This window comes from Perca fluviatilis, chromosome 1, assembly GCF_010015445.1.
Source record: "Perca fluviatilis chromosome 1, GENO_Pfluv_1.0, whole genome shotgun sequence".
Lineage (NCBI taxonomy): Eukaryota > Metazoa > Chordata > Actinopteri > Perciformes > Percidae > Perca > Perca fluviatilis.
The window spans coordinates 42,931,047-42,956,649 of NC_053112.1; the positions used below are offsets into that span (position 1 = coordinate 42,931,047).

The following is a 25,603-nucleotide window of genomic DNA, read 5'->3' on the forward strand; positions in this document are numbered from 1 at the left end:
TCAACCAATCAGCGCGCGTCTCTACGTTTGTGTATGGGGCTAAGGCTCAACCAAGCAGCGCGCAGCTCATCAAAATATTCATGACCATACCATATTTGGAAGAAAAGCTCTTGTTACAAATAGGGCCAAAACACAGGGATGCATAAGGGCCAATAAAATATCGACCAGGCCATTTTCAGCCCAACTAATGTTACATACCCCATTAGGAGACCATAAGGAACAGTGTGAAATACCATATATAATCATTCTATCACCCCTTTAAAGATCTGAAGAACGATGCAGATGTAGCCACATTTCTTCTCGACAGGTAACATAATTACCATAAATGATGTATCTTTCACTTGGTTATTAGTAGTCAAAAGTCCACAAAGCTATGTTGGTGAGGATAATAGTAACGTTTGCACAGTGGTCGGTCTGATATGATGCTGAAATGGCTAATGCTAGCCTGCTAGTTAGCATCGTTTTACGGTTGGTGAGTAAACATTGTGTTAGTGTTTAGTAATTGAAAATGTTGTCTACACCCTCCCCCTTCTAAAAGATTTGATGACCCCATCAAATTACATTTTAGAGAACTTGAATCCGTTTACCGACTAGCAGGGTTTAAACTATGACAATCAGGACATAAGGCCATAGCATGACACCAGACTGTTTGGCATGATGACATCTTGAATCTCTGCAAGTGCCGCTTCCCAAAAACACACCATGGCTTAGTACAGTCAAAGGTTGGTCAGAGGATTTTCCAAGCTCATCATAACTCAGACGAACCACTGGTTTCTTCACCCTGTTTGAACGTTCGTCTATAGGGTAATTTCCTTCATCCTCGGTTACGTCTGCTCCCTCTCCTAACTCTTGGTCTCCTTCTGGATCAAGGATGGGAGGCAGATCAGCATCTGGAATGTTGACGGTATCTAGACTTAGATCAACTTCTGCCAAGTTTCCGACTGGTGGAGCAACTGGGACCTCATCAAGGACTTGAGTCTGAGTCGGTTGTATTGAAGCAAACTCTGGCTGCGACAAAAGTCTCCCCAGCTCATGGCTAGTGGTCGTGTTGGGTTCACATCCTCATCATCATACTCTGAAGAGAATGTAGTATCCCCATTGTCCACAATCTGTGTTGGGCTTTGGACTTGCCCCTGCTGTGCTCTAGTTATAGACCTGTGGGGCAGCTGTGGCTCATCACTTTCGGTAGGCAGCCTCACTAGATATCCAATAGGTAACAGATGATGGTAAGGGGACGTTCTGGACTTATGGATTCCCAACATTCTCAGAAGGTCTTTGATCAGCTTGCTTTCAAAATTCCGCCCTTGATCTGAATGTATCCTTGCAGGAAGTCCATAGTGCACAAAGTATCGCTCACACAAAATCTTCGCCACTGTTGAAGCTCTTTGATCTTTTGCCGGAAAAGCTTGGGCGTATCTGGTGAAATGATCAGTCACAACCAGGATATTAGCCAATCCCTGGGAATCTGGTTCAAGGGACAGAAAATCAATACACACCAGATCAAGTTGGCCTTTACTGTTTATCTGGTTTAAAAGGTGCGGCTCTCTGAGGTGGTGTCTTACGTGTAACACATCTGCCACAGTTTTTGATGTACTGCTCCACTTCTGATCCCATCTTAGGCCAGTAGAAACAGTTTCTGATGAGTTAAATTGTCTTATCCACTCCCAGATATCCGGACTCGTCGTGGAGGGATCTGAGTACCATGGGAACATATTTCTTGGGAAGGACAAGTTGGTGCACCTCTGTACCAGATGGTGTCTCTGTTACTCTGTAGAGCAGTTCATCAGCTATCAACAACTTGTTAGCTTCTCTCTGCAGCAGTGTGACTCTGGGATCATCGCCTTTAACTGAGTGAATGGAGGACCCTTCTCTGACCGCTCTTTTCACTGGAGATATTACAGCGTCGATATCTTGAGCTTTGATAAGATCTTTCTTACTTATCTGGGTCAAACATCCAAAATCCAAATGCGTAGGAAACGCATAGCACTCAGGAATAGCTTCAGGAGAAACCCCTAATGGCTCTGCACAGTTGCGGAACTCTCCAGCTGGCTTTTCAATGATGATCTGTTTACAAAGAGCCTCGACACTTTCTGATGGAATGTTTTGCCACTCAACATTATTTGAAAGGGGGTTGCGTGACAATGAGTCGGCGTCAATGTTGCTACTTCCGGGTCGGTACTGGAGAGTGAAGGTGTACATTGAGAGTGCAGCAAGCCAACGATAACCAGTAGCATTTAGCTTGGCAGTTGTGAGAATATACGTGAGGGGATTGTTATCAGTCCTCACAGTAAAACTTGCTCCATACGGATAATCATGAAACTTATCGACCATAGCCCATTTAAGTGCCAGGAATTCAAGCTGATGCACTGGATAATTCTTCTCAGAAGAACTTAGCTTTCTGCTAACGAAGGTGACTGGTCTCAGCCCTTCCGGGTGTTCCTGGTTGAGCACAGCCTCTAAGCCCTTGAAACTGGCATTGATGTGTAGCACATAGGGCTTGGCCGGGTCGGCGAATGCCAAAACAGTTGCATTTATCAGGCAATTAATGATTTTCTTGAAGGCTTCCATGCATGACGTACTCCACCTTTCTCCAAACGGTTCATTCACTTTGTAGTATGTTGTGTCGGGTACCTTGATGACTTTCCTCTTCTCTGCAACCCTTGCAGAGTTCAGTAAGAGGTCCGACTACGATAGAGTAGTCTTTTATGAAGCAACGTTAGTACCCACAAAATCCTATGAAAGACTGCAAGGATTTGAGATCAGTGGGCTGTTCCCAATGGGCTACCGCTTCAACTTTGGCAGGGTCTGTGGCGATTCCATTCTCTGACACAATGTGTCCCACGTAGGTTACTTGTGGCCGGCAGAACCGACATTTGTCTATTGACAACTTCAAACCAGTTTCTTCCAATCTGTCGATCACTTTGAGGAGTCTTTGTTCATGTTCTTCCAAGGTTTTTCCCGAATACAATCAGATTGTCCAAGTTAGGGCTGGGCGATAAATCGATTTTATCGATTAACTCGAATTTGACGTTTAGGGAGATTTGTTTTTAATGAAAATCGGTTTTCTCTTTAACTTCCACCACCGACGCTCCCCTTAGGCTTCCGTAGTTCAGACTTCAGGCTCAGCCCTCCCCCGCTTTCCTTACAGCCGGCACACAGACAACATGACAACATGGCAGCTAGCAAGGAAGAGCTTGTTTCAAAGAAAGGCGCAGTTTCATCCGTTGTTTGGAATTGGTTCGCTTTTTCGGTGTCAGACGCAGAACAAATAACGCCACGTTGCAAAGTGTGTTTAAAAGCTGTTAGTACCAAAGGTAGCAGCACAACAAATTTATTCCAGAATCTTAAACAAAGGCATGCAGCCGAGTGGGAGGTATGTGTCTCTCAACGAAACGAACAAGACAGCAGTTCAAACACACCCGCAAAAAAACAAACTACAGTCTTAGAAAGATTTTCGAAGTGTATCCCCTATGACAAGAAAGGGCCCCAGTGTAAAGCAATCACGGATGCAGTGGCGAAATATATAGCAAAAGATATGGTGCCCATATACACTGTGGAAAAGCCGGGGTTTATCGACATGCTTAAAGTTATTGACCCCAGGTATGTGCTACCAAGCCGCAAATATTTTGCCGAAGTTGCCTTGCCTCGCCTGTACAACGGTACTCGTGAAAAGATCGCTAGAGAGCTGGAGGGGGTGTCGTTTTACTCCGCCACAACGGACCTGTGGTCCAGTCGAACGATGCAGCCCTATATGAGTTTGACTGCGCATTTTATTGACAACTGGACTCTGCGAAGCATCTGCCTTCAAACAGCTTACTTTCCCGATGACCATAAAGGTGAAATAATTGCACAGGGGCTAAAAGACGCTCTAACCTCCTGGAACCTTGATGAAGACCGACTCATCTGTATGACAACAGACAGCGGCACCAACATAATAAAAGCTCTGAGAGACAATGAGTGGCCCAACCTCCAGTGCTTTGGACATAAACTGCACAACGCTATAGGTAAGAGTCTAATGGCTATGCATTCAAGTGGTGTTGATTTCTTTTTTTTTTTTTACACATGAACAGCCCAATTAATGCATGTTGTAATTAATGCAATTTAATGAAATCAACACATATTTCCACTAAATGTATATGCATGATTAATAATAATGGTATATTGTGTGTGTGTGTGTATATTGTATATGTATGCCTTTAGTGTGCATTAATAATGTGGAAATATGAGACAAATACAAGACTTGTTGACACTGACCAATAGTGACACTAAAAAAAAATTCTTTGTGTTTTCTTTCCTTCTTTATTGTACAGAGAATGGTGTGAAGGACCCACGAATCGATCGTGCCATTGGGGTTTGTAAAAAGGCGGTTGCTGCCTTTTCCTATAGTTGGAAGAAAAGACGAGAGATGGGTGAAGTACAGGCTGAGCTTGGTCTACCCACTCATCAGCTGGTAACGGAGTCCCCGACCAGATGGGGTTCACGTCAAAAAATGATAGAGAGATTTCTCGAACAGGAGAAGGCCATAGTCCGTGTCCTGGGGTCAGACAAGAAAAGCAGTCATCTTGTGCCCACTTGGCAAGATATTGAGATTTTAGAGTCCATAAATAAAGCTGTCAAGCCACTCCAACAATTTACAGACGCCCTGTCCGGGGAGGCTTATGTCAGTGTCTCCTACATTAAACCGGTGCTGCATTTGTTCAAAACAAATCTCCTACAGCCAGAGGAAGAAGACACCGAACTCACTAAAACAATAAAAAGAAACATAATGCGGTACCTTGATGACAAATACAGTGACCCTGTGAAGAATGAACTCTTGGACATGTCCTCACTGATGGACCCCAGGTTCCGTACAACCTACATTGACCCAGACAAGGTGGAACAAGTCAAGAAGAGAGCTGTCACTGAGTTGACGTCTCTGCCTGCTGAAAAAAGTACACCACAGCAATCTGGTCCAGCTGTGCCAAGGAGAAGCACAGCCTCCGCCCAATAAGAAAATGACTTTAGCTGCTTTCTTTAAGAAGAATGTGCCAGAGCCATCTTCTCACCAATCAGAGGTAGTGAAAGTAGAGACAGAGCTGGCAACCTACCTACTGACCCCTGAGGTAGACCCAGACACTGATCCACTTCAGTGGTGGAAGCGTCACGAACCAAACTTCCCAAGGTTCAGTAATTTGCCCAAAAATACTTGTCTGTCCCTGCTACAAGTGCCCCATCAGAGAGGCTTTTCAGTGTGGGACGGGGCATTGTTACATGTAACCGGGCATGCCTCAAGCCAGAGGTAGTAGACAGGCTTGTCTTCCTGGCTAAAAATGCATAAAAGAAAAATGTTGAAAGTAATGGATGCAGAGGTTTCATTTTGTTTGCACTTTATGAATACCACTGTTAAAAGTATTTATTTTTGTAATATATCTAATTTTGTAATTTGTTACACAGTTACACAAAAGCATTTTATCAAAAAGGGACACAATTTTATTAACACAAAGTTATTTTGAAGGTGCATTGTGTCACTAAGTTTGAAGTTAGAAAACTGATAAGCTACAGAACAAAATAAAGAGTACATTTGTTTTGAGCAATTTCTTTGTCAGTTGTAGTTTGTTTTTAAATAGAAAAAACAAATCGATTAAAATCGAAAATCGGGTTTGGTGTGAAAAAAAATTTTTTTAAGCCATATTGCCCAGCCCTAGTCCAAGTACACTATGACCTCAAGCATGTGCATGTCGCCCACTGCCTTCTCCATAAGCCTTTGAAAAGTTGCCGGAGCACCTGTGATCCCCTGCGGCATCCTCTCAAACTGGTAAAATCCCACGGGACATATGAAGGCGGTTTTCTCCTTATCCTCTTCTGCCATTGGGATCTGATAATAACCACTGTGTAGATCCAACACTGAAAACCACTTGCTTCCAGCCAAGCAGTCCAATGCATCATCGATTTGTGCTACCGTGTACTGATCAGGGATTGTTCTTCGGTTCAGTGTTCGGTAGTCCACACACAGTCGCAGTTGTCCAGATTTCTTTCGTGCTAAGACAATAGGCGAAGCATACGGACTCCTCAATTCTTTTATTATCCCGGCTGCCAGGAGCCCTTGAATGTGGCGTCACAAGTCATCCAGTTCAGAAGGTGACACACGCCGAGATCTTTCTCTGAATGGAGTACTGTCATTGAGCCGTATCCGATGTTCCACTCCGTTGGCCAATCCCATTCAGCAGTTGAGAACACGTTGGACCTCTCAGAGATTTCTGTCTTAGTCATTCTTTCCACTCGTTCGGAAAAGGAGAATCTCCCAAGTCAAACAGTGATGGATCAATCTTTGAAAGAGTCTCGGTCTTTGAATATGGGACCTCGGTCACCATATCAGCAACATACAGATGTGCGATCACTGTACCCATGGGAATGGAGGTGGTCTTTAATGACTCATTCCGCATCAGCACTAAGAACTTGTTCTTGTCCATATCTTTTGTGAACAGGACAGTTGGCTGCACAAACACACATGGAGGGAGAGCAGGTGAAATAGCATGTTCAGAGAGGAGGATACTATCTTCCACTCTACGTTTCACTTTGACCCTACAGGTAGCGATATACTTGCCTCCAGCAGGAATGACAAGAGGACCAGGGTCAGACCACTTCACTTCAGGTTCTGGGGCATGTGATGGAGAAGATGGCGTGGTCGAGCAGGCTGTGAGCCCGGTCACTTGAGATTTCAACTCTTGTACCTCGGGGCTGAGATTTTTTTTTTTTTTTTTTTTTGGTTTTTTAAAATTTTTAAAAACAAACATTTTTTTTTTTTTTTTTTTTTTTTTTTTTTTTTAAAAATCTTTAGAAATGTGGGTGGCTGAGCTCTTCGCTCCCTAAGCCTGAGGTTTAAAAGCATCATGTCAGCTCTGGTGCCTCCTTTAACCTCTCAAGGATCACACAGGTCAACGGGACACTTTGTGACTGTGGCGTCGCTGTAACCTCGATAAAACTTCCACTCATTAGCGTTTTTATAACTTGAAAGCATTAAATCTTCCAAATATACAGCCATGCGACACACCAATTGAAAGCTTAGCCTCTAATGATTAATTTAAGCCCACATACAAAGCATAACATGATTTATAGCAGTTACACAACTGTTACAAAGTAACAGAAAAGCCGATGACACCATGTCAGGGACCACGTTGAGACGATCGACATTTGCACGGACCACTTAGATTTAAATGCTACAAGACCCGTCTAGTTTTGTAGCGAATGAGCAGACAATTCGAATGATACCAAATATGGGCATGACATTTTAACCCTGTATTGGCAGGAGCTCTGTCAAAGCAAAAAATGGGCCTATCACCAGAATATCACAGCCTATGGAATTTGTAATGACTTATTTCTATATATTTACGTATATAGTTATTTCTAGTATGTGTGGGATTGATGTGGGTGTGTTTGTGTATTTGAGAAGTGTTTTATTATGTATTTATTGGCATTTTTCTCTGCACTTTTCAAATTGAAATAAGAAAAACGGACAGACATTTCTGTAGAAAAAAATTCATATAAAATCAATTTTTAAGTCTTTTGGCTTCTGGATTTTTTCTATAGTAAGCTGAGACATGTGGCTATGGCATGGGTGTATCTGTATTTTACCAGATGTGTTTACAGTATTTTATTTTAATCATTTAACAGATGTACGACTTTGACGGAAATAAAAAACCTCCATTCTAGCTATATATATATATATATATATATATATATATATATATATATATATATATATATATAAATAAATAAAACAATCACACCCTTACAGCAGTGCCGTAGTTAGTAGGGTTTGAGTAAGTTAGCCAGACCTTGATTATATATATAAAATCACACCCTTACAGCAGTGTCAAGGTCTAAGGCTAACTTACTCAAACCCTAATAACTAGGGTGGTACCACACTCGCGCACGGCACACGCACACCACACACACACACACACACACACACACACACACACACACACACACACACACACACACAGAGGGAGAGAAAAAAGGAAACACGTGGCAGGCCTGATAGTAGCTCGCTTGCGTAGCGTCCGTCAGAACGCTATCTTGGGTGAAACAAGCACACAGAAATCCAACTTACAGTCAGCGGCCATTCCATGAACCCAGTTCCAAAACTAGAACGAAAAAACCATCCACAAGCGGCAGCACAGTCCTCAATCAGCACTCCTCGCCGTTAGCTCCAGCTTCGGCAATGAACACTCGCACAAAGTTTGCTTCACAAATGGCTGCCAAACAAGTAGTATCCACCTCTCCGTCCTCGCCACTCTCGTGTCTCTCACTGTCTATCCGTCTTTTCTTTTACTCCTCACGATTTGCCGTTCTCTCTCCGTAGGCTACTTCCCCGCGTGTCCGCTTCGTTCTCCTGTTCTTCCAACCAAACAAAGAAAACACCTCATTCACTTCCTCACTTTCAACCATTCACCACACACGACATAGACTGACAACAAAACTGACTAATCAATAAAACACTTCAAAATAAAGGCACAATACGTGTAAATATTATTCAGTTTACACCACTGTTAAACCATTTAGAACGTGTATATTAACTTCTAATTTTTAACGTCTTAAAGTGATGGTTCGGAGTAATTCACCCTAGGGTCCTTTGCACCATGACCTCGAGCCAAACACCCTAATAATGCCCGAAATGATACCAAAGGTCTACACTAGTATATATAGGTTATGCACTCATAAAACGATGGATTGGAAAGTTTGTAAGTACACCAGAAGTTTATGTAAATAACACTTGCCTGCTGGCTTCTGCTCTCTGCTGTTGTTGTTGCTGCTGTGAGACGAGTGCTTAGGGACATCTACAAATTACAACACCGAAAAGAGATGCAACAAAAATATTTTTTAATTTAACTTATTTTTTAAAGTAAGTGCTGTAATATAACTAGCAGGAGACAAGTAATAATTGAGGTAAGTTTGGAGACATTACCTTATTTAATCATTAAATTAATACATATTTTAGTTGTATCTCTTTTCGGTGTAGTAATTTATAGACGGCCCTAAGCACTCATCTAACTGCAGGTAGCAGCAGCAGCAACAGCAACAGAGAGCAGAAGAGAGCAGGCAAGTGTTCATAAACTTCTGGTGTACTTACAAACTTTCCGATCCATTGTTTTATGAGAGCATAACCTATATATACTAGTGTAGACCTTTGGTATCATTTCGGGCATTATTAGTGGGGTCATTTAAGAGATACAAACGTGGGTCCATTAGCCCCGCGCTAAGCTACTCAGCGGCTAACGCTACTCTACGCTAACTCGCCCAGTGTTAGACCCAGGTGAAAAAAGCTTCTGGGTGGGTGCTTGGCTCAAGGTCATGGTCCAAAGGACCCTAGGGTAAATTACTCCGAACCATCACTTTAAATACTAAGTAATGTTTAATTAATAACTAAAGTGTTTAAGCTCTGCAGTTAACAAAGTTTTATTTATCTTTTAAGATAAAATACTTTCAGTTCAATTGCATTAATAACATTTTTGTTTCTTAAACATAGTTTATACATAAAGTAACCAGTTTAAATCCCTCAGATTTACACCAGGGCTACATAAGGGTGTGGGCATCGCGTTTACATTGGAAATATGTTGATGTCCGCAAACATTTTCTGATAATGTTTGAAGTGCTCATATTATTCTCATTTTTAGGTACATAAATGTATTTAGATTTTTCACCCAGTGTGTTGAGCTCTCTGTTTTATATACAGAGTGAGGCATCTCACTTCTGTTCCATCTTTGTTGGGAGTCGCACTGCACAGTACCTCGGTAAGGACTACTAGCCAGTCAGAAGCAGAGTATGAGGACGTGCCTTGACAGTACCTACAGTAGACAAGGACTACTATATAATATTGATGAGCCTTTGAGAAATATAAGTCTCACAAACTTTATTCAAATGCAGTCATTTCACAGGTGATAAAACTTTATTTACAGTTATTTACAATTTTTACATTAGTTCCATATCTAGTCTGAGCTAAGCACAGACAAGCCAAATTCAGAGCTGCTGTGTGGTGTTAGCACATGATCACACTCCCCATCCTCCTTATCAAAGTAGCCTGTGTAATCCATATCTAGTAGCAAAAAACTATCCTGAGGTGAAGCAGACACAAAGTACTCAAAGTCACCACATACCTCATGAATTATCCTCAGAATTTCTTGGGCATGTTATTTATTAAACACGGGGAGATTCTGCATAATATATGTGAAGTCAAATATTTCAGTGCTTTGTTCTAGAACTGAATTGATAAACTCTGTGCCAAATCCAGTGCAGGCTGTTTTTATGGTGTATAACTGTGTTCTCCAAAACTAAACTTTCCCTGTATTTCTCCAAAAGATCTATAATTAACTCTTGCTCCTCTGGCGTAACTTTTCTACATTTAACAGGTGTAGAAATCTCCTCTTGTAACAATTTGTATTTGTGGGCTGGCACCGCACAACTGCCAGCGTTACAAGTACACAATGAATGGCAGTAGATACAGCAAAAATGTCCAGGTTCCACAATTGCTAAATTTTTTTCAAAGTGGGAGTACAGGGCTTTTCGAAAGCAGTTAACACTACTTTGATTAATTAATCTGGGCACAGCCTCGTCAGCTCTTGTGTACTGTTTGATGGCGTAGACAATAGTATGGGACTGTGACCCATCTCTGCCAGTCCACATCCTCCGGTACCCCATACATGACGACATGTCAAATTTTGGGAAAGTTTAAACCCATCCCCAGAGCAGTTGTTGCCACAACAACTCTGTTACCCTCCCCAGTAAATGAGGATAGAACCCTTTTTTTGTTCAGAGGGAGTGTATAGAACATACCTATGATTAGATTTTCAACTTTATATTTCTGGTCAACCCAGGCATCCTCTCCCAGTTCTTCTTTCAAATGGCAGAACACTCGCCCAACTGCCTTCAATGTGCGGCAATAAATTATTACTGGTGACATGGTTAGGCCCTTCTCCTTAACCTAATTAACCAATCCAGGCAGTCCAGAGAATGAGTCCATAATTTGTCCGATTGGGGCTCACAGTCACGGTGGTAGCGTTGTCCAGATTTAGCTGTTTCTTCACAATTGCTCTGGATTCTAAATCAGCAGATGTGGTCAATGCCAACACAGGTGTCCCTAAAAGAAGTGTAAATACAACAACACCTCAGTACAAGTTTCTCAGTTTCAAAGCATGGGTGGCTACTTGACTGGGTCTGGATAAGAGCCTAAGCAAAGGGGGAGGGTTGGTGAATGGTGATAGCAATAAGGGGGGAGTAGTAGGTAATCAAACCAAACTGATTGCTAGTACATTGGCCACATATCTTCTTTCTGAGACAGTACTGAATAGAGGGTCAGTGTCTCATAGTAACATAAAAAGATGTCCTCCTGACATAAAAGAGCTACAGTTATAGCGCTTTACTCACCTGGTTTTACAATAGATCTGAGTATCCCTCAGCCTGGCAAAGCTCTCTCTGAAGGCCTTCTCTCCTTTTGCAGCTTTCCCCCTGGAATAGATGTTAGATTAGCCTACATTAGACTTTTTCAGCAGCCCAACCTTTTTTTCTGCAACATGGGACATGAGTGTACATGAGAGCAATAGAGTTAATGCTCAACAACTATAGACATTTTAAACATAACATTACTGATAAAAATACTCCCCTGAATCTAAGCTTACTGTGATTGTACGCTAATATAAATTTCATTACGTCCCACCTTGACGACAACAACAACAAACGTGAGAGCATATAGCCTTCACAACTAGCACACTGTATGTTAGGTTTGTGTAGCCTATTTACAATCCAGTTCAAATGCCTTATTATAACATTATGCTAGCCTACATTACAGTACATTTACTTGCCACTTCTTACCATTTGTAGGTCAGATGGACCTCGTCCACCACAATCCCCACGTGGTTGTCCCGAAACACTTTGCTGCACAACATCTCTCGCCATTTCGTGCTGAGGAGCCAGGACTCAGGACTGCCGAATATCAGCTGGCATCGACTGGTTCGAATTAATTCTCCATTGTCAGTGCCAAGTTGTAAGGCTGAGAGTCCAAGCTTGGTGGCTTCCTTGACCTGATCCTCCATGAGGGCTACCAACGGAGAAATAACCACTACCAGGGGGGTCTCGCTAAGACCCATTTGTTTAGCCACCAATGGGGCAAGCTTATATATCAGACTTTTGCCGATTCCAGTCGGGAAGACCGCAAAAACATCTTTTTTAGATATGAAGGCTTCGAGTGTTGTTCTTTGCTCGGTTTTTAACAAAAAGGAAACGTTCAAATCACTTAAAACAGACGCGATAGCTGATTCGAACGAGTGATGTTCCAGGTGTTCCACGGCGGTAGCCATCTTTGTTATGTTAAAAATCTCCTCTAATGTCGCGGCGGCGCTATTGTCATCGCGTAAAGTCTGCCACAACGGTTGTGATTGGTGCCTCGATTTGGCACAGACCAAATTTGAAGTTGATCGGATGAAATTTCTAGGAGGAGTTCGTTAAAGTACGACATGTGGAAATGGCCAAAATCGCACTAATTTCGAACATTCAATACAAAATGGCAGACTCCCTGTTGGGTTTGGGGTATGGCTCCAATGACGTTTTTTGTACGTCTTGACATGCTACATATGTGTACCACTTTGAGTTAGTCTACGTTTAACGTACTGCAGGGGCTCAATTTGTTTTTGTTTTGTAGGGGGCGCTAGCGAGCCATTTTTGTGCGCCAATTTTGTTGAGTTTTTGAATGTGTTAAACCCTTCAAAAAGGCAATTCATTATATGGAAGAAAGAATAATAATAATTCCTTCAGTTTCAATAGGCCTTCGCTAGTTAGCAAATTTCTCTATCCGAGTAGATAGTTTAGGCGACAACGAGATCTGCTTTTTCGCGCTTGCAGGCGTTTCACTGAGTCACTGTGATAACAGATAAAATGATTTGGCATCAAAGAAAAAGGAATAGACCTGGTTTTTCAATGAAATGCGGAGGTGGGTAGGGAGCTCTAGTTTTCTGCGTCCATCGCGGTTGCTGGTCATGTGACCTCCACAAAGTAATTATTGTAGGTAATTTGAATATGCATGTGGACATTGATAATGACAGCCTTAGTATTGCATTTATCTCACTACTACATTTGATGGTTTCAGTCAGAGTGTACAGTACAGTCCTAAGTGAATACCTATTTAATAGTACATAAACCTACTCACTGTTTTAACCACACCCTCAACCTTGTTCTGGCATATGGCATCGAAATCGAAGACTGACTATTTCCTCAGAATCCTTTATTATCAGACCATTTTTAATATAAAATAACATTTGAATTCTTATTGCCTGATACACGCCATTAGGTAAAATGGTAGCACTACATGTCTATCTGACAGTGCTGTAGCTACATTTAAGGAAGTGATTCCAACTGCATTTAATTTAATGCCATGACTCAAATGACTCCTATGTTAACTTTGGTCCCTCCCAAATTGATCATTTTGTGGACGGTGCTGCAGGCTTGCTTCAGATGACACTTGACTATGTAGCTTCTCATAAAAAAAGATGATTAAACAAAGGACATTAGCTCCATGAAATAACTCCCAAACCCGCAATATAAAACAAACCTTGCGAAAACTTAAGTAAGTAAGTAAAGAAAGAAAATAAATGGCATACCACCAATCTGGAAGACTATTGTAATTCCTTATTATCAGGTTGCTCAAAAAAGTCCATTAAGACTCTCCAATTCATCCAGAATGCAGCAGCACATGTACTGTCAAAAACTAGGAAAAAAGATCATATTTCTCCAGTATTAGCTTCTCTGTGTTGTCTTCCTGTAAAATCCAGAATTGAATTTAAAATCCTTCTCCTGACCTACAGGCACCATTATATCTTAAATACCTCATAGTGCCCTATTGTCGCTATAGGTTTAGGATTGCCGGGGGACTTCCTATGACACACTGAGCTCCTCTTTACTTCTCTCTCTCGGAGTCCTTGTGCTTTCTGGCCTCACAGATTTCCTTGGATTGTGGTGGTACCTGAATTGTGTTTGCAGTTGCTACTACATGGACCTGCTCAACTGCACTGCTACTGTATTACTATTATTATTTTTTTCTTAAAGATTTTTTGGGTGGCATTTTAGGCCATTATTTGATAGGACAGCTTAAACATGAAAGGGGAGATGTCTAGGACAGCTTACACATGAAAGGGGAGATATAGAGAAGGGGAATGACATGCAGCAAAGGGCCGCAGGTCGGAATAGAACATTTTCTTTATTGGTACTATAATTAGCACTGTTCATCATACCAACTTCTATAATTATTATGAATTATATTTCTGTATATCTGTATTTGTATCTCTGTGCCCCAACCGGCAGTGGCAGATGTGCTGCCCACCAAGAGCCTGGGTCTGCCTGAGGTTTCTGCCTGTCAACAGGAAGTTTATCCTCGCTACAGTCGCACCAACTTCTTGCGGGGAATTGTTTGGTCTCTGTAAATTATAGAATGTGGTCTAGACCTACTCTAAGTGTCCTGATATAACTTTTGTTATGATTTGACACTATGAATAAAATTGAATTCACTGGCTCTGCCTACTGGGACGCGTGGAACAGAGCCACCATTAATGTTTTTAGTGATACCTGTGTTTTTCTCACTATGAAAAGTCAAAATGTCTGCTGTAAAAGCTACAACTTACTGTATATCTTAAAATATAAATATAATATTAATCAATTCAGAACAGGTATTTGTTGTTGACACTGTCAGGGAGGTTTTGATTCAACCCTATGGTTATTCTTGAAGACAGAGTTTGTGGTTTTATTATGTTGGATTATATTATTAGTGTTTAATATATGAAGTAGGTCTATACCACACAGAGACCTAACAATTCTCCTCCCAAGAGCAACAGTGGTTAGGAACAACTTTCTTTTAACAGGAAGAAACCTCGGACAGAACCTGACTCTTGGTGGGCGGCCTCTGACACCATAATTTATTAAGCAAACATTTTTATCATCCTCGCAGTTCACACTTGAACTTGAAAAACACATGGAACAAAACATGACATTTTTGTTGTGTTACCTTTATTATTGCTTAGTTGAAAAGCTGAAAACACAATTTAAACATGGTTTACCTCTGCATGAGTTTCTTCCAGTACTTCATGGAGACTCCTGGTGCCAGAGATAATGCTTTCTCCCACTGAAAGAGAGATAATAATGCTCACCTTGCATTAGTTACCTGGCAATATGATAATTTTCTTTCTTTTCATTTCTATATTCTTTCTGAAAATAGAAATAAAATCATTATAGTGGATGTGACCAAATATACTTCAAGCTAAGAACTGACTGGTTTGTCTTAACCTCTTTGATGATGCCCAAATGCCACTCCCAATAACCTCTTTACACTCTTAAACTTAAAACTCTTTAAACCTGGCTTTTGTCTACCCCTGCTGTAACTCTTCACTCTGTCAGAAGTCCTTCATGCGACTATATGCCATCTCTTTACAACCCCTTTCATCTCCAGTTGCAGGCTCTTGGGCTTCCACTGTTACAAGCAGGGACTGGACCAAAAGAGGTGCCAGTTGCATGACATGGATATATTTATATGCATATCTTGGTAATATTACATTTCACATATCTAGGTAATATTACATTTTACATTTATTTTGTATGCATTTTATTACATACAATTAGGGCTTGACATTAAGTTTTTGCTCACCAGCCACTGTGGCTAGTGGTTTTCTAGTCTGGATCAGCGAAAATACATTTCCATAAAAATTGTGTGATAACGATCTGACATCCGTGACATGGCTCATGCACCGGATCTCGCATTGCTTCCGCTCTGTGTATTGCTGTTCTCCAAATCCCTTTGCTTTGGGAAACAACAACAAACTTCAAGCCACATGCTAAAAAATTCAAATAAAATTGGATTGTGCAATAACGCAGGCCTGCTTGGTTCTTTTGGGGAGTGATTGTTAGTGTTAATTTTGTCACCTATTTTTAATTTAGTCTTAGTCTTAGTCTTGTGCCAAAAAATTTTGTTAGTCAAGTTTTAGTCGACTAAGTCTCGCCATTTTAGTCAAGTTTTAGTCAAAACATTTGTCTTTTTTTAAATAAATTATTTCTGATAACCATTTCAGTCAAATAGTTATAAAAATAAATAAATGCTATAAAGTTATATAAATATTGAACCTCTTCCTTATTTCACCAGTAAACGACAAAAAGGATATTTTACAATAAAATAAATGCAGCACGAAACTGGCGAGGCGTATTTCAAGTGAACGCAACATGTTGTTTTTCAGACAACGGCAGCTGCAGACTGTCGTACGTCTCGTGTTGGAAATAGAGACAAACCTTTACACCGTTTAGCTGTCAGCATTTTAACTGTGTTAAATCCAAATCCAACTGCTAGCTAACGGTAGGCTAACGTTACCTGCTGCCAAGTGTAGTGTTAACTAGCGCCCCGTGCAGCGATGTTTCGGTTGACTCTAACGTCCGTTTAGGAGCATCAGAGAGAAGCGCAGGCTATTCGGTCCGGTAGATAACAGTCGTTAGGGCACCTGTCGGTGCCGTAGCACCGGGTCTCAGTAACAGCTGAATATTCTATCTCATGATGAAAAAGTAGAGACGATTGTAGACGAAAATGAAGAGAGATTTTATCTTAGTTTTTATTTTATGCAAAACATTTTAGTCTCGTCTTTTTTCGTCAACAATAATGCATGTTCATTTAGTCTTAGTCAGCGTTTTTGGACATTGGCTCAGTCTCGTCATCGTCTCGTCTTAGTCATGGAAAAAAAGGTCGTTGACGAACATATTTAGTCTCGTCTCGTCTGACGAAATTAACACTAGTGATTGTAAAGATTTAAAAAGAATATGTTATGGCATTTACTATCAAACTGGGACATTTTGGAACCAACTAGTGGAGATTGCAGTGAACAAAGTACACTGGGGTGCAAAAGTTCCACCAAAACAAGTTCCGTCCTGAGACCATTTTGCAGAGCCACCATTGCTGCATCCAGAACATGGCGCCATCCAAGGAGATTGTGATTGTTTTTAAGCGATGCGAAGATAGGTCTGGCAATACGGGACCAGTAAGCTACGCAGCTTTTTCACTAGCAACTATTGTATGGGAAATTTTGTTTATTTTAAGTAAGGTTGACTGTGGTGTGTCTATCTCTAAAATCTACTTTAAAACTAAATGTACAACCCTTTTAAAAAAGGTAAATGAAATTTAATTTATTTAAAAAATAATAACTTATAACTTATTTCACCAGTCAATTTTTTTTATTATACCTTTATTTAACCAGGAAAATCCCATTGAGATTAAAAACCTTTTTTTCAAGGGAGTCCTGAGTCCAGTAATACCAATTACTGTTAAACAACAAAAATAAGAACCACTAGATGGCAGAAGGGTACTTTGCAACAATAGCTTGAGTTTCTTAAGATGCACCTGAATGCACCATGAGTTAAGGAGGTGCACTTTAATGCACCATGAAGTTACATCTGCGTTTTTACTCGGACATCTCCTTTAGGAATTGGTAACATATTGGCACCAGGTTTTGGTACTCAACCCTAGTCAACACTGGAGTATAGTCTGGATACAACGCTTATTTTTATTTAAATATTTATTTTTATAGGGACAAGTATGTAGTAGGGCTATCACGAGAAATACTTCAGTACCAAGTCACCAAAATTCTGAAAATGTGACGGTACTCATTTTTCTACAGTAACGGTACCTGGGGATGCTATTCTTCCGGACTTCAAGTGTTCTAAGAAATAGACTGTATAGCCTATTTATCTTATACGCTGCAGAAACGTTTTTTAATAACTTTTTTATTTTTGTTTTAATAATATTGTTTTAACTGTTTAACTGATATAAAAAAGACGGTAACACTTTACATAAGGCTACATCAATTAGCATTACTTAATGCATTAATAAGCATTAATTAACCATTAGTTATAGTGTCTATTAAACATTTATTAACAATGCTTATTTTTGTTCATGTTAACTAAGGTATTAATTCATGCATTATTTACCATTAGTTAATGCCTTAACTGTTAATCTCAGTTAACTAAGGTGTCTATTTTACCATTAGTTAATGCATTAAGAAGGCTTGACTAACTGCTAACAACAGTTAATTAAGGTGTCATTTACATCATTAGTAAATTCAATATTAAGCCTTGACTAACAGCCTTGACTATTTGCAGTCAGACACTGCAAATCGTCACCAATGAAAAGGGAACTCCCTGCTGAGTTCAACGATACCTCACACAAGACTCTACATTAAATGGATCATTAGTTATGAAAGGGGGCGTGGCTTAAGCATAGGGGGGTAGGCCAAATCATCACCAATGAATATGGAAGTCTCTGCTGAGTTCAATGATACCTCACATAAGACTATACGTCATACAGTTCATTAGCTGTGAAAGGGGGCGTGGCTACAGCATAGGGGGCGGGTCAAACATCACCAATGAAGAAGGAACTCTGCTGAGTTCAATGACACCTCACACAAGACTCTACCTTAAATGGTTCAAATGTTATGAAAGGGGGCGCGGCATGCGTAAGTGGGCATGGTTAAAGTATAGGGGGAGGCTCAGTATCCCATGTAGACCACACATTATAAGTTTCATGTAAATCGGATGAGGTTTGTCATATTAGGCTGATTTCCTGTTGCCAGCGAGGGGCGCTATGACCAAAAGTCAATATTGGCCTGTATATGTCCTCAGGCCTGGACTCTTGTTGATTGTGGGAAATTTCAAGCAGATATGACAATGTAGACTATAGTTACAGCCACTTTCTCGTTCATCGCTAAACACTCAAAATGGCCTCCACGCCACGCCAACACCGTTTGACGAAAATTTTTTCTTTTAATAACTTTTCATCTTTAAGGTGTTGAGATGGTATCGACCAAATTTGAAGTCCATCAGATGAAATCTCTAGGAGGAGTTCGTTAAAGTATAGCACCTTGACTTTTAGGCCTACTTCCTGTTACCACTAGGGGGCGCTATGACTTTGAGTCAATTTTGTCCGGTAAATATCCTCAGAGTTAGAGTCTTATGAATCATGAAAAAAAGAGAGCATTAATAACTGTTTAGTTATGGTTTAGTAAGGCTTATTCAGTATTGTTAAATACTTAATTAAGTATGCGTTAAGGTGCATATGTTCTGTAATTTAAAATAAGTCTACCAAAGAGCATTAATAACTGTTTAGTTATGGTTTAGTAAGGCTTGTTCAGTATTGTTAAATACTAAATTAAGTGTTAGTTAAGGTGCATATGTTCTCTACTTTACAATAAGTCTACTAAAGAGCATTAATAACTGTAAAGTTATGGTTTAGTAAGGCTTATTCAGTATTGTTATACATTAATTAAGTGTTAGTTAAGGTGCATATGTGCTCAACTTTACAATAAGTCTACCAAAGAGAATTAATAACTGTTTAATTATGGTTTAGTAAGGCTTATTCAGTATCATTATACATGAATCAAGTGAACAGTTATGGTTAAAGGTCCAATATGTAATACTGACAGCTAGTGTTTAAAAAAGTAACTGCAGTACAAATTCAAAATACTGGAGAGAGTTGTCTCCCCCGCCCCCTCCTCCCCAGAGTCGAAGTTCACGGAGGTTGCCAGGCTGCAGCATCCACAACAACGTTGCTATTTGATTGTCTCACATAGTCAGACATAACTTCACAGCACAGTAGCTAACGTTGGATGCTGGCTATATTGACATAAAAGCCCGTGCTCACGCGGAGCTCTGTACCCAACTGACAGACACACTTTTTTGTCTTAGAATTACAGTAGGAACCGCCAAAACCCCCACAACCTCGCTGTCCTCTCCACACGCCAGACAGGCACACTTCCTCGGGTTAGAATTACAATAGGAACCGCTAAAAATACCACTACCTTGCCGACTGAACACACTTCATTGGCTTAGAGTTACGGTAACAATCGCTAAACACACTGCAAACTCACAGTCCTCTCTTTCCGATTTACAGCCCCCCTCTCGTGGCTTAAAATAACTCACCATTGTCGGCTCCGGCCGCTGAACTACACTTTGTAAACAGCCATGTTCATCCTCCGGTAACGTTAGCAGTTAGCATGGCGGAGTTAGCCAGGACTAGCCAGGACCAGTCAAGATCACTTTACTGGCTGTGTCTCAATTGTTTATGCGAGTAACCAACTCGGATACTCTAGCTATATAATTCAAGTGAGTACACAAATGTTGAAATGACATAAAATGCCCATCCCTAGTGGCTGTGATAAATTAGCCTGAAGCTAGTGCTTACCTGTTCAGGAGGAAATAAGCCAACTCTGCGTCCTTTTGGGCTCTAAGCTGTCTCCATCTTTCAAATACATCTCCAATATTTTAGGGTGACCATATTTTGATTTCCAAAAAAGAGGACACTCGGCCTCGCCTCGAGACAAATCCAGACAGTGGTGATTCTCAGAGGTTAATGAACATGCTTTATTATGCCTCAATTGTGCAAAAATAACTTCTGTAATAAAATAAAATCTGTAACAACATGTAACAAAATAATAGCTCTCTTTTAAAATAAATAAATAATATGAAATAATGTTCTAAATATGACCTCTTCTGTGTTAGAAAATCCAGCTTCAACAAAATATCTCTTAATACCTTTTCAATGTAATAAGATAAATAATAAAGACACTGAAACCTATGTGCCAGCTTTGCACACGGTGCACTCCGCCTCCCACTTGTCCGGTCCCGACCGGGACGGTATGTGGGACATTTTTTTTGCAGTTCAACTGTGAAGCTGCACTAGTCTTGTTTTATGGTTGTAAGTGGACTGATGTTTATACTTGTGCGCTAGTGTGTGCGTCGAGACGGCGTGTGTGTGTGTGTGTGGGGAGTGGGTGATATAGAGCGGGGGAGAAGTGAGAGTGACAGCGAGCGAGTCCTACCGACTCTAGAGTCACAGTGAAAGAAACAAAGTGTCTCCCCTGCGTTTTCTGACCACGGTGGGAAATCTTTAGCAGGAAACGCTTCGACATTTTGTGTGTAATGCTGCTCCGCTGTCTGCCCTGGTCCCTGTGTGTGTGCGCGTCGCAGAGCCGCTCACAAGGCAGCCTCTCGGGAATTACGTCACACAACAAAGTAGCCTACCGTAGTATTGTGTTGAGCAAAGTGCCAGTCAATTTAAGTACACGCTTAATGGTCCCATGAAAAACAGTGAAAACCGGACATTTTAATGAATTTATAAAAAAAAACGGACGCCCCGGACAGTAGGTAAAAAGTGGACATGTCCGGGCAAAAGAGGAAGTTTGGTCACCCTACAATATTTACCAGAGGTTTGTTACGTCTCTGGTCACACAACTGTTAGAAACATGCCGTTTTTTGGTTTTTTAGGTCAGGTAGAATCTATCTCCGTTGATCCTGTTCGTTTGTTTGCTGCTTTCATGGCTGTACTAATGTTACAGCTGTAGCACGCTGGGTTTACGTTTTTACAGGTATATCTGGCAACCCGGCCTGGCTGTCAAACTGGGCAGTTGATAACAACACACAGGCCAAAACATAAACATAAATTCCGTCATGGAATGTAAATTTCAAAAAGAAAAAATACTGACATTAGCATTGTTGTCAGAAAAGATAGTATTTCAGCTTAACATATTTCCTTAATATCTGATGAGGCATTGGTGTCATTTTTGGATTTATTACAGTACATATATTACATATTGGAACTTTACGTAATGATTATATAGCATGCACAATAATTTATATAGGTTGGGCTTTACATGAAGACAAAGGAACAAGCAAACCTCTCCATGGAGACTATGGAGTCGTTTCACTGATCTCACCCTCTACCAAAAGTAAGTCATATGTTAGAGGATGGACACATATAGTGGACAAAGGTATGTGGTCAATCATAACCCTTAAATAAACAATAAAACCTGTTTTCTCATAATGAGATGGCTTGGCTGTGAACCTTAAGACATACATGCTATAAGCATCTTTATCAACCACATAGTAATATGAAATACCTTAATTAACATCAACTAAGGGTTTACTTGTTATTAAGAGACTATTGTTAATATTTACCTAATGTTCAATATTGTATGATTAACTGGCAAGTGATGCTTGTTACTGCATTAACTAATGGTAAAATAGACACCTTAGTTAACTGTTATTAATAGTTATTAATAACAGATCTCAAGATAGCCGCAGCATGAGTGAACATGTCTCAGGCTAAAGTCTGCATGTCGCTCTTATTGTAGCCTTGTTAATTTTCCTTTATCCTGATCAAAAGCATATATGCTTTTGACCTAAACTGACTCTTATTAAGTTAGGCATCAACATATTCATTCTAAATATCTACGAGACTATGTTCTTTTGCATCTTTGCTACAATGGAGGAGCGGCACATCTCACTACAAACATTGTAGGACACCCTTCAACAAATCAAAACTGAAATGCTAACGCATTTTGATGCAAAAGTTGATCCTACTGAAAGTAGTCTGAGCATCATTCAAAACTCGTTAAATACTTTGGGAGAACAAGTCAATTTGCTAGAACAGCGCGTGGGGGCTAATGAAGACAATGTGCAGGAGTGTGTCACTCGTGTTCAACAGCTGGAGAAGGACAACATTTACCTGAAGGATAAAGTTGATGACTTGGAGAACCGTAGCCTACGCTCTAATCTCCGCTTCGTTGGTGTTCCAGAGTCCGCTAAAGGCAGCGATATTATTGGTTTCATGTCCCAGCTGATTTCACAGCTTCTGGGGCGAGACCACTTTCCCACTCCGCCGGTCACTGAGAGGGCTTATCGCTCTCTTGACTGTCCGACAAAGCAACAGAGCTAGCCCAAGGTCTATTATGATCAATCTTCTCAACTTCCAGGATAAGGTGAAAATCCTTCGCCTTGCCAGGATGAAAAAGAATCTGGAAGAATCTATCCTGACTTCAGTGCTGACCTGGGGTCCGTTTCAGGAAGGAGGTTTAACAAACACTGAGAGTTAGCCCTGATGTCTGAGTTGATTTACCCTGAGATGGGAAACTCAGAGTTTTCGGTTCCAGAACAGCTGATTTGAGTTGGTCAACTTGGAGTAGATTCACTCAGGGTTACGCGCGTACACAACCACTATAAAAAGGCAGCATGAATGGAGCCATGATTCTACGATTCACCATTGTAACAACCAGTGGCGGTGCGTGGCAAATTTGACCGAGGAAGCCAGTGAGCTTAGTATGTATACTTGCTCCATCGTATGTCTGACAAATGAGCTTTGTTTCAGGATTGCAGTTGGCAAGTGCCCGCATCACCACAGCAGTTATGGCTTCAGCATCTCGTTCAAGGCTAACGTCAAAGAAACCAAGAAACTGCTCACATCATTCCCTTTTTATTTACGTAGCGGTAATTAGTCTGCTGTGGGCTACTGATCCCGAAACACCGGGAAATAATAGACCGTTATCACTATTCAACCAAGATACATTTATTTCATACCCATACTGTCAAGATGAAGACAAAATATCTCTATTTATTAAAACAAAGGCACTTCGTGGTGTCAAAACAGTACTAAGGCTTCGGTAATAAAACTGGAACACAGGTACACACGGACGCTCCACAAGCGAAAAAACAAAAACAAGAATAAAGTCCAAAATCCAAGACAGAACAGACCAGGCACGGGTAACGCAGGATATCGGCACAAAGCTACCACAATGGTACAGAATATGCCTACTACAAGCTCAAACACTGAGCCACAAAACACAAGGGTATAAAACACGTCACTGAATTATATTAAATCAAATCAAAGTGAAGCCAGTCAGTCCTGACATAAACACTGAAATAGAGAAATGCAGCCTTAAGTTTTTGTAGCACAACAATAGCAAATTAAAGGCATAAAGATATTAGGCCTACTTGTTAAGCTGGGCCTAATCATTTTATAACAATACGGTAGGATAATTAAAAATCGGTGTGACCTCAATCTGGTTTTCCAATATGTAGGCTAAGTAGGCTTTACACAAGTGTAACAAAAACACAATTATCTCCAATAATTCGTATAAACTTCCAGTTGAACTGTTACTGAACAGTTGATAAATCATGCCAATTTACTGCACGGCGGCAGCATAATAATAAACCAGCATTATTACGTTGTGTTGCAGTCATAACACTAAAAATAAATCTTCATCTCCAAAACGTCTAGCAGGAAAAGTGTGAGCCCGAGGCTGGCAGCACTGAGTTGACGTTGATGTTCCCTCTGCGGCTAGCCTGGTGCTGCTAGCTTGGTTTACAAGATTAGCTCCCTCGTCGTCTGTTGCTAGCAGGGTCGCTACTTCATTCAGTTACGGTTGCTGAGTTTTCTGCCTCCGGTCCTTTACGCTTTTTAGCTTGTGGTTAATCAGCGGCACCGCTGCGTAGTAGCGTACTGTTACCATAGTTACGCATCTGTCTGAGGCATGTGATTGGTGAGAAGCCAGGTTCAACCTGGCTTCCCTGGTTTTTTTATTTATGATAAATTGACCATTCAATGTCGAGCTCGGTCAAACCTAGCCTCAATCTGAGCGTTCGTAGCATTTTACTGGCCACTAGCAAAGAACTTCTAATATATCAAGAAGTGCCACTCCCTTGTTACTTCCGGGTTCTGAACTGGTTGCAGTTCCACCAGAGTTCCATATAGGGGGCGCTCACAGGCCAGTGCAGAATGAATGGGACTCTATGGAACTATACCCCTCAAAACCCACTTTTCTCAGGATATAATTTTTTGTCTAGTAATTTGAATGTTGCATTCGAAAGGGGAGGCTAAAAAAATACACACTGCTGTGTGTTAGATTTTTTTAAAGTCACTTTTTTGTTCTAAAAAGCCTTTTAAAATGTCAATGACATCATACACATATACGGCCAGAGATACTGCTTTACGGCAAGCTCTGAGTCGCTTTCTTTGTTCTCTCGAGGCATCGACAACACAGCTAACAGGTAAGGCTCTCCCTGTTAATACATGTGCTAGAAAGAGGTTTGCTAATGTTTTAAAGACCACACCGAAATATTCACTCTGATATTCAGGCTCTGCTTCGGATGCCATCAAGCTGGATCTCCGATCGTAATCACTCCTTCACTGACCAATCAGCATTCATTAGCAGAATGCTAGCGTGTTATGGGCAACAACGAGTCACCCTGTAAGAAATCAAAAGGACATAAGTACTCGTTCATTCAACTTTCGACCTATAACCCATGTTGAACTTGCAAAAACTACAATCAAATCTGAGGTTTCTCAACGCCAATCAGGCGAAAGAGACAAATTTAGCCGTCTAGCTCCATAGAGTCCCATTCATTTTGCACTGGACCGCGATCACCCCCAGTGGAACTCCGGTGGAACTGCAACCAAAATCCGGTACAATGGGGCTGGATAGGGAGTGGAACGGCTTTCCGTAGACCGGCTTTGCCACTAGACAGAGCACAGACAGGACTGCACCACACACACAGTGACAGAGGGGCGCTGTTTCGCTCTACCAGCTATAGAAGAAAATGATAATGGAATGTTTTGATTAGGGAAATTTATAATTCCTACGATTAAAAATATAAAACATAATTTAAAATATTCAAATATATTTTAAATTATAACATTTATCGTAATTTTTTTTTTAAATTTTATTTAAAAATAAAATTTATTTTATATTTTAAATTATGTTTTATATATTCATGGGGAGGCCAG

At 40.7% G+C, this 25,603-nt stretch overlaps 2 protein-coding genes across 2 annotated transcripts in view; both read right to left on the bottom strand.

Annotated features, from left to right (window-relative positions):
• Positions 1 to 25,603, bottom strand: part of wdr17 (WD repeat domain 17) — a 248,789-nt gene that overhangs the window by 44,778 nt on the left and 178,408 nt on the right. The window contains exon 21 of the mRNA XM_039802786.1: positions 15,078 to 15,142. Within this exon, the coding sequence (XP_039658720.1) occupies positions 15,078 to 15,142 (65 nt within the window). The remainder of the gene's footprint in view (positions 1 to 15,077; positions 15,143 to 25,603) is intronic.
• Positions 9,925 to 12,679, bottom strand: LOC120561316 (ATP-dependent DNA helicase Q1-like). The gene is made up of 3 exons (XM_039804381.1): positions 11,848 to 12,679; positions 11,404 to 11,484; positions 9,925 to 11,116 (listed from the first exon to the last, which is right to left on the bottom strand). Exons 1-3 carry the CDS (start codon positions 12,330 to 12,332, stop codon positions 11,083 to 11,085), a joined length of 600 nt encoding a protein of 199 aa, XP_039660315.1. The 5' UTR covers positions 12,333 to 12,679; the 3' UTR covers positions 9,925 to 11,082.

Excerpts from the sequence above, each read along its gene's own strand:
- LOC120561316 (XM_039804381.1), bottom strand. The coding sequence starts at position 12,332 with ATGGCTACCGCCGTGGAACACCTGGAACATCACTCGTTCGAATCAGCT. Across the intron at positions 11,485-11,847 it reads GTCCATCTGACCTACAAATG|GGGGAAAGCTGCAAAAGGAG; the intron begins GTAAGAAGTGGC and ends CATCTATTCCAG. Across the intron at positions 11,117-11,403 it reads CAGATCTATTGTAAAACCAG|GGACACCTGTGTTGGCATTG; the intron begins GTGAGTAAAGCG and ends CACTTCTTTTAG.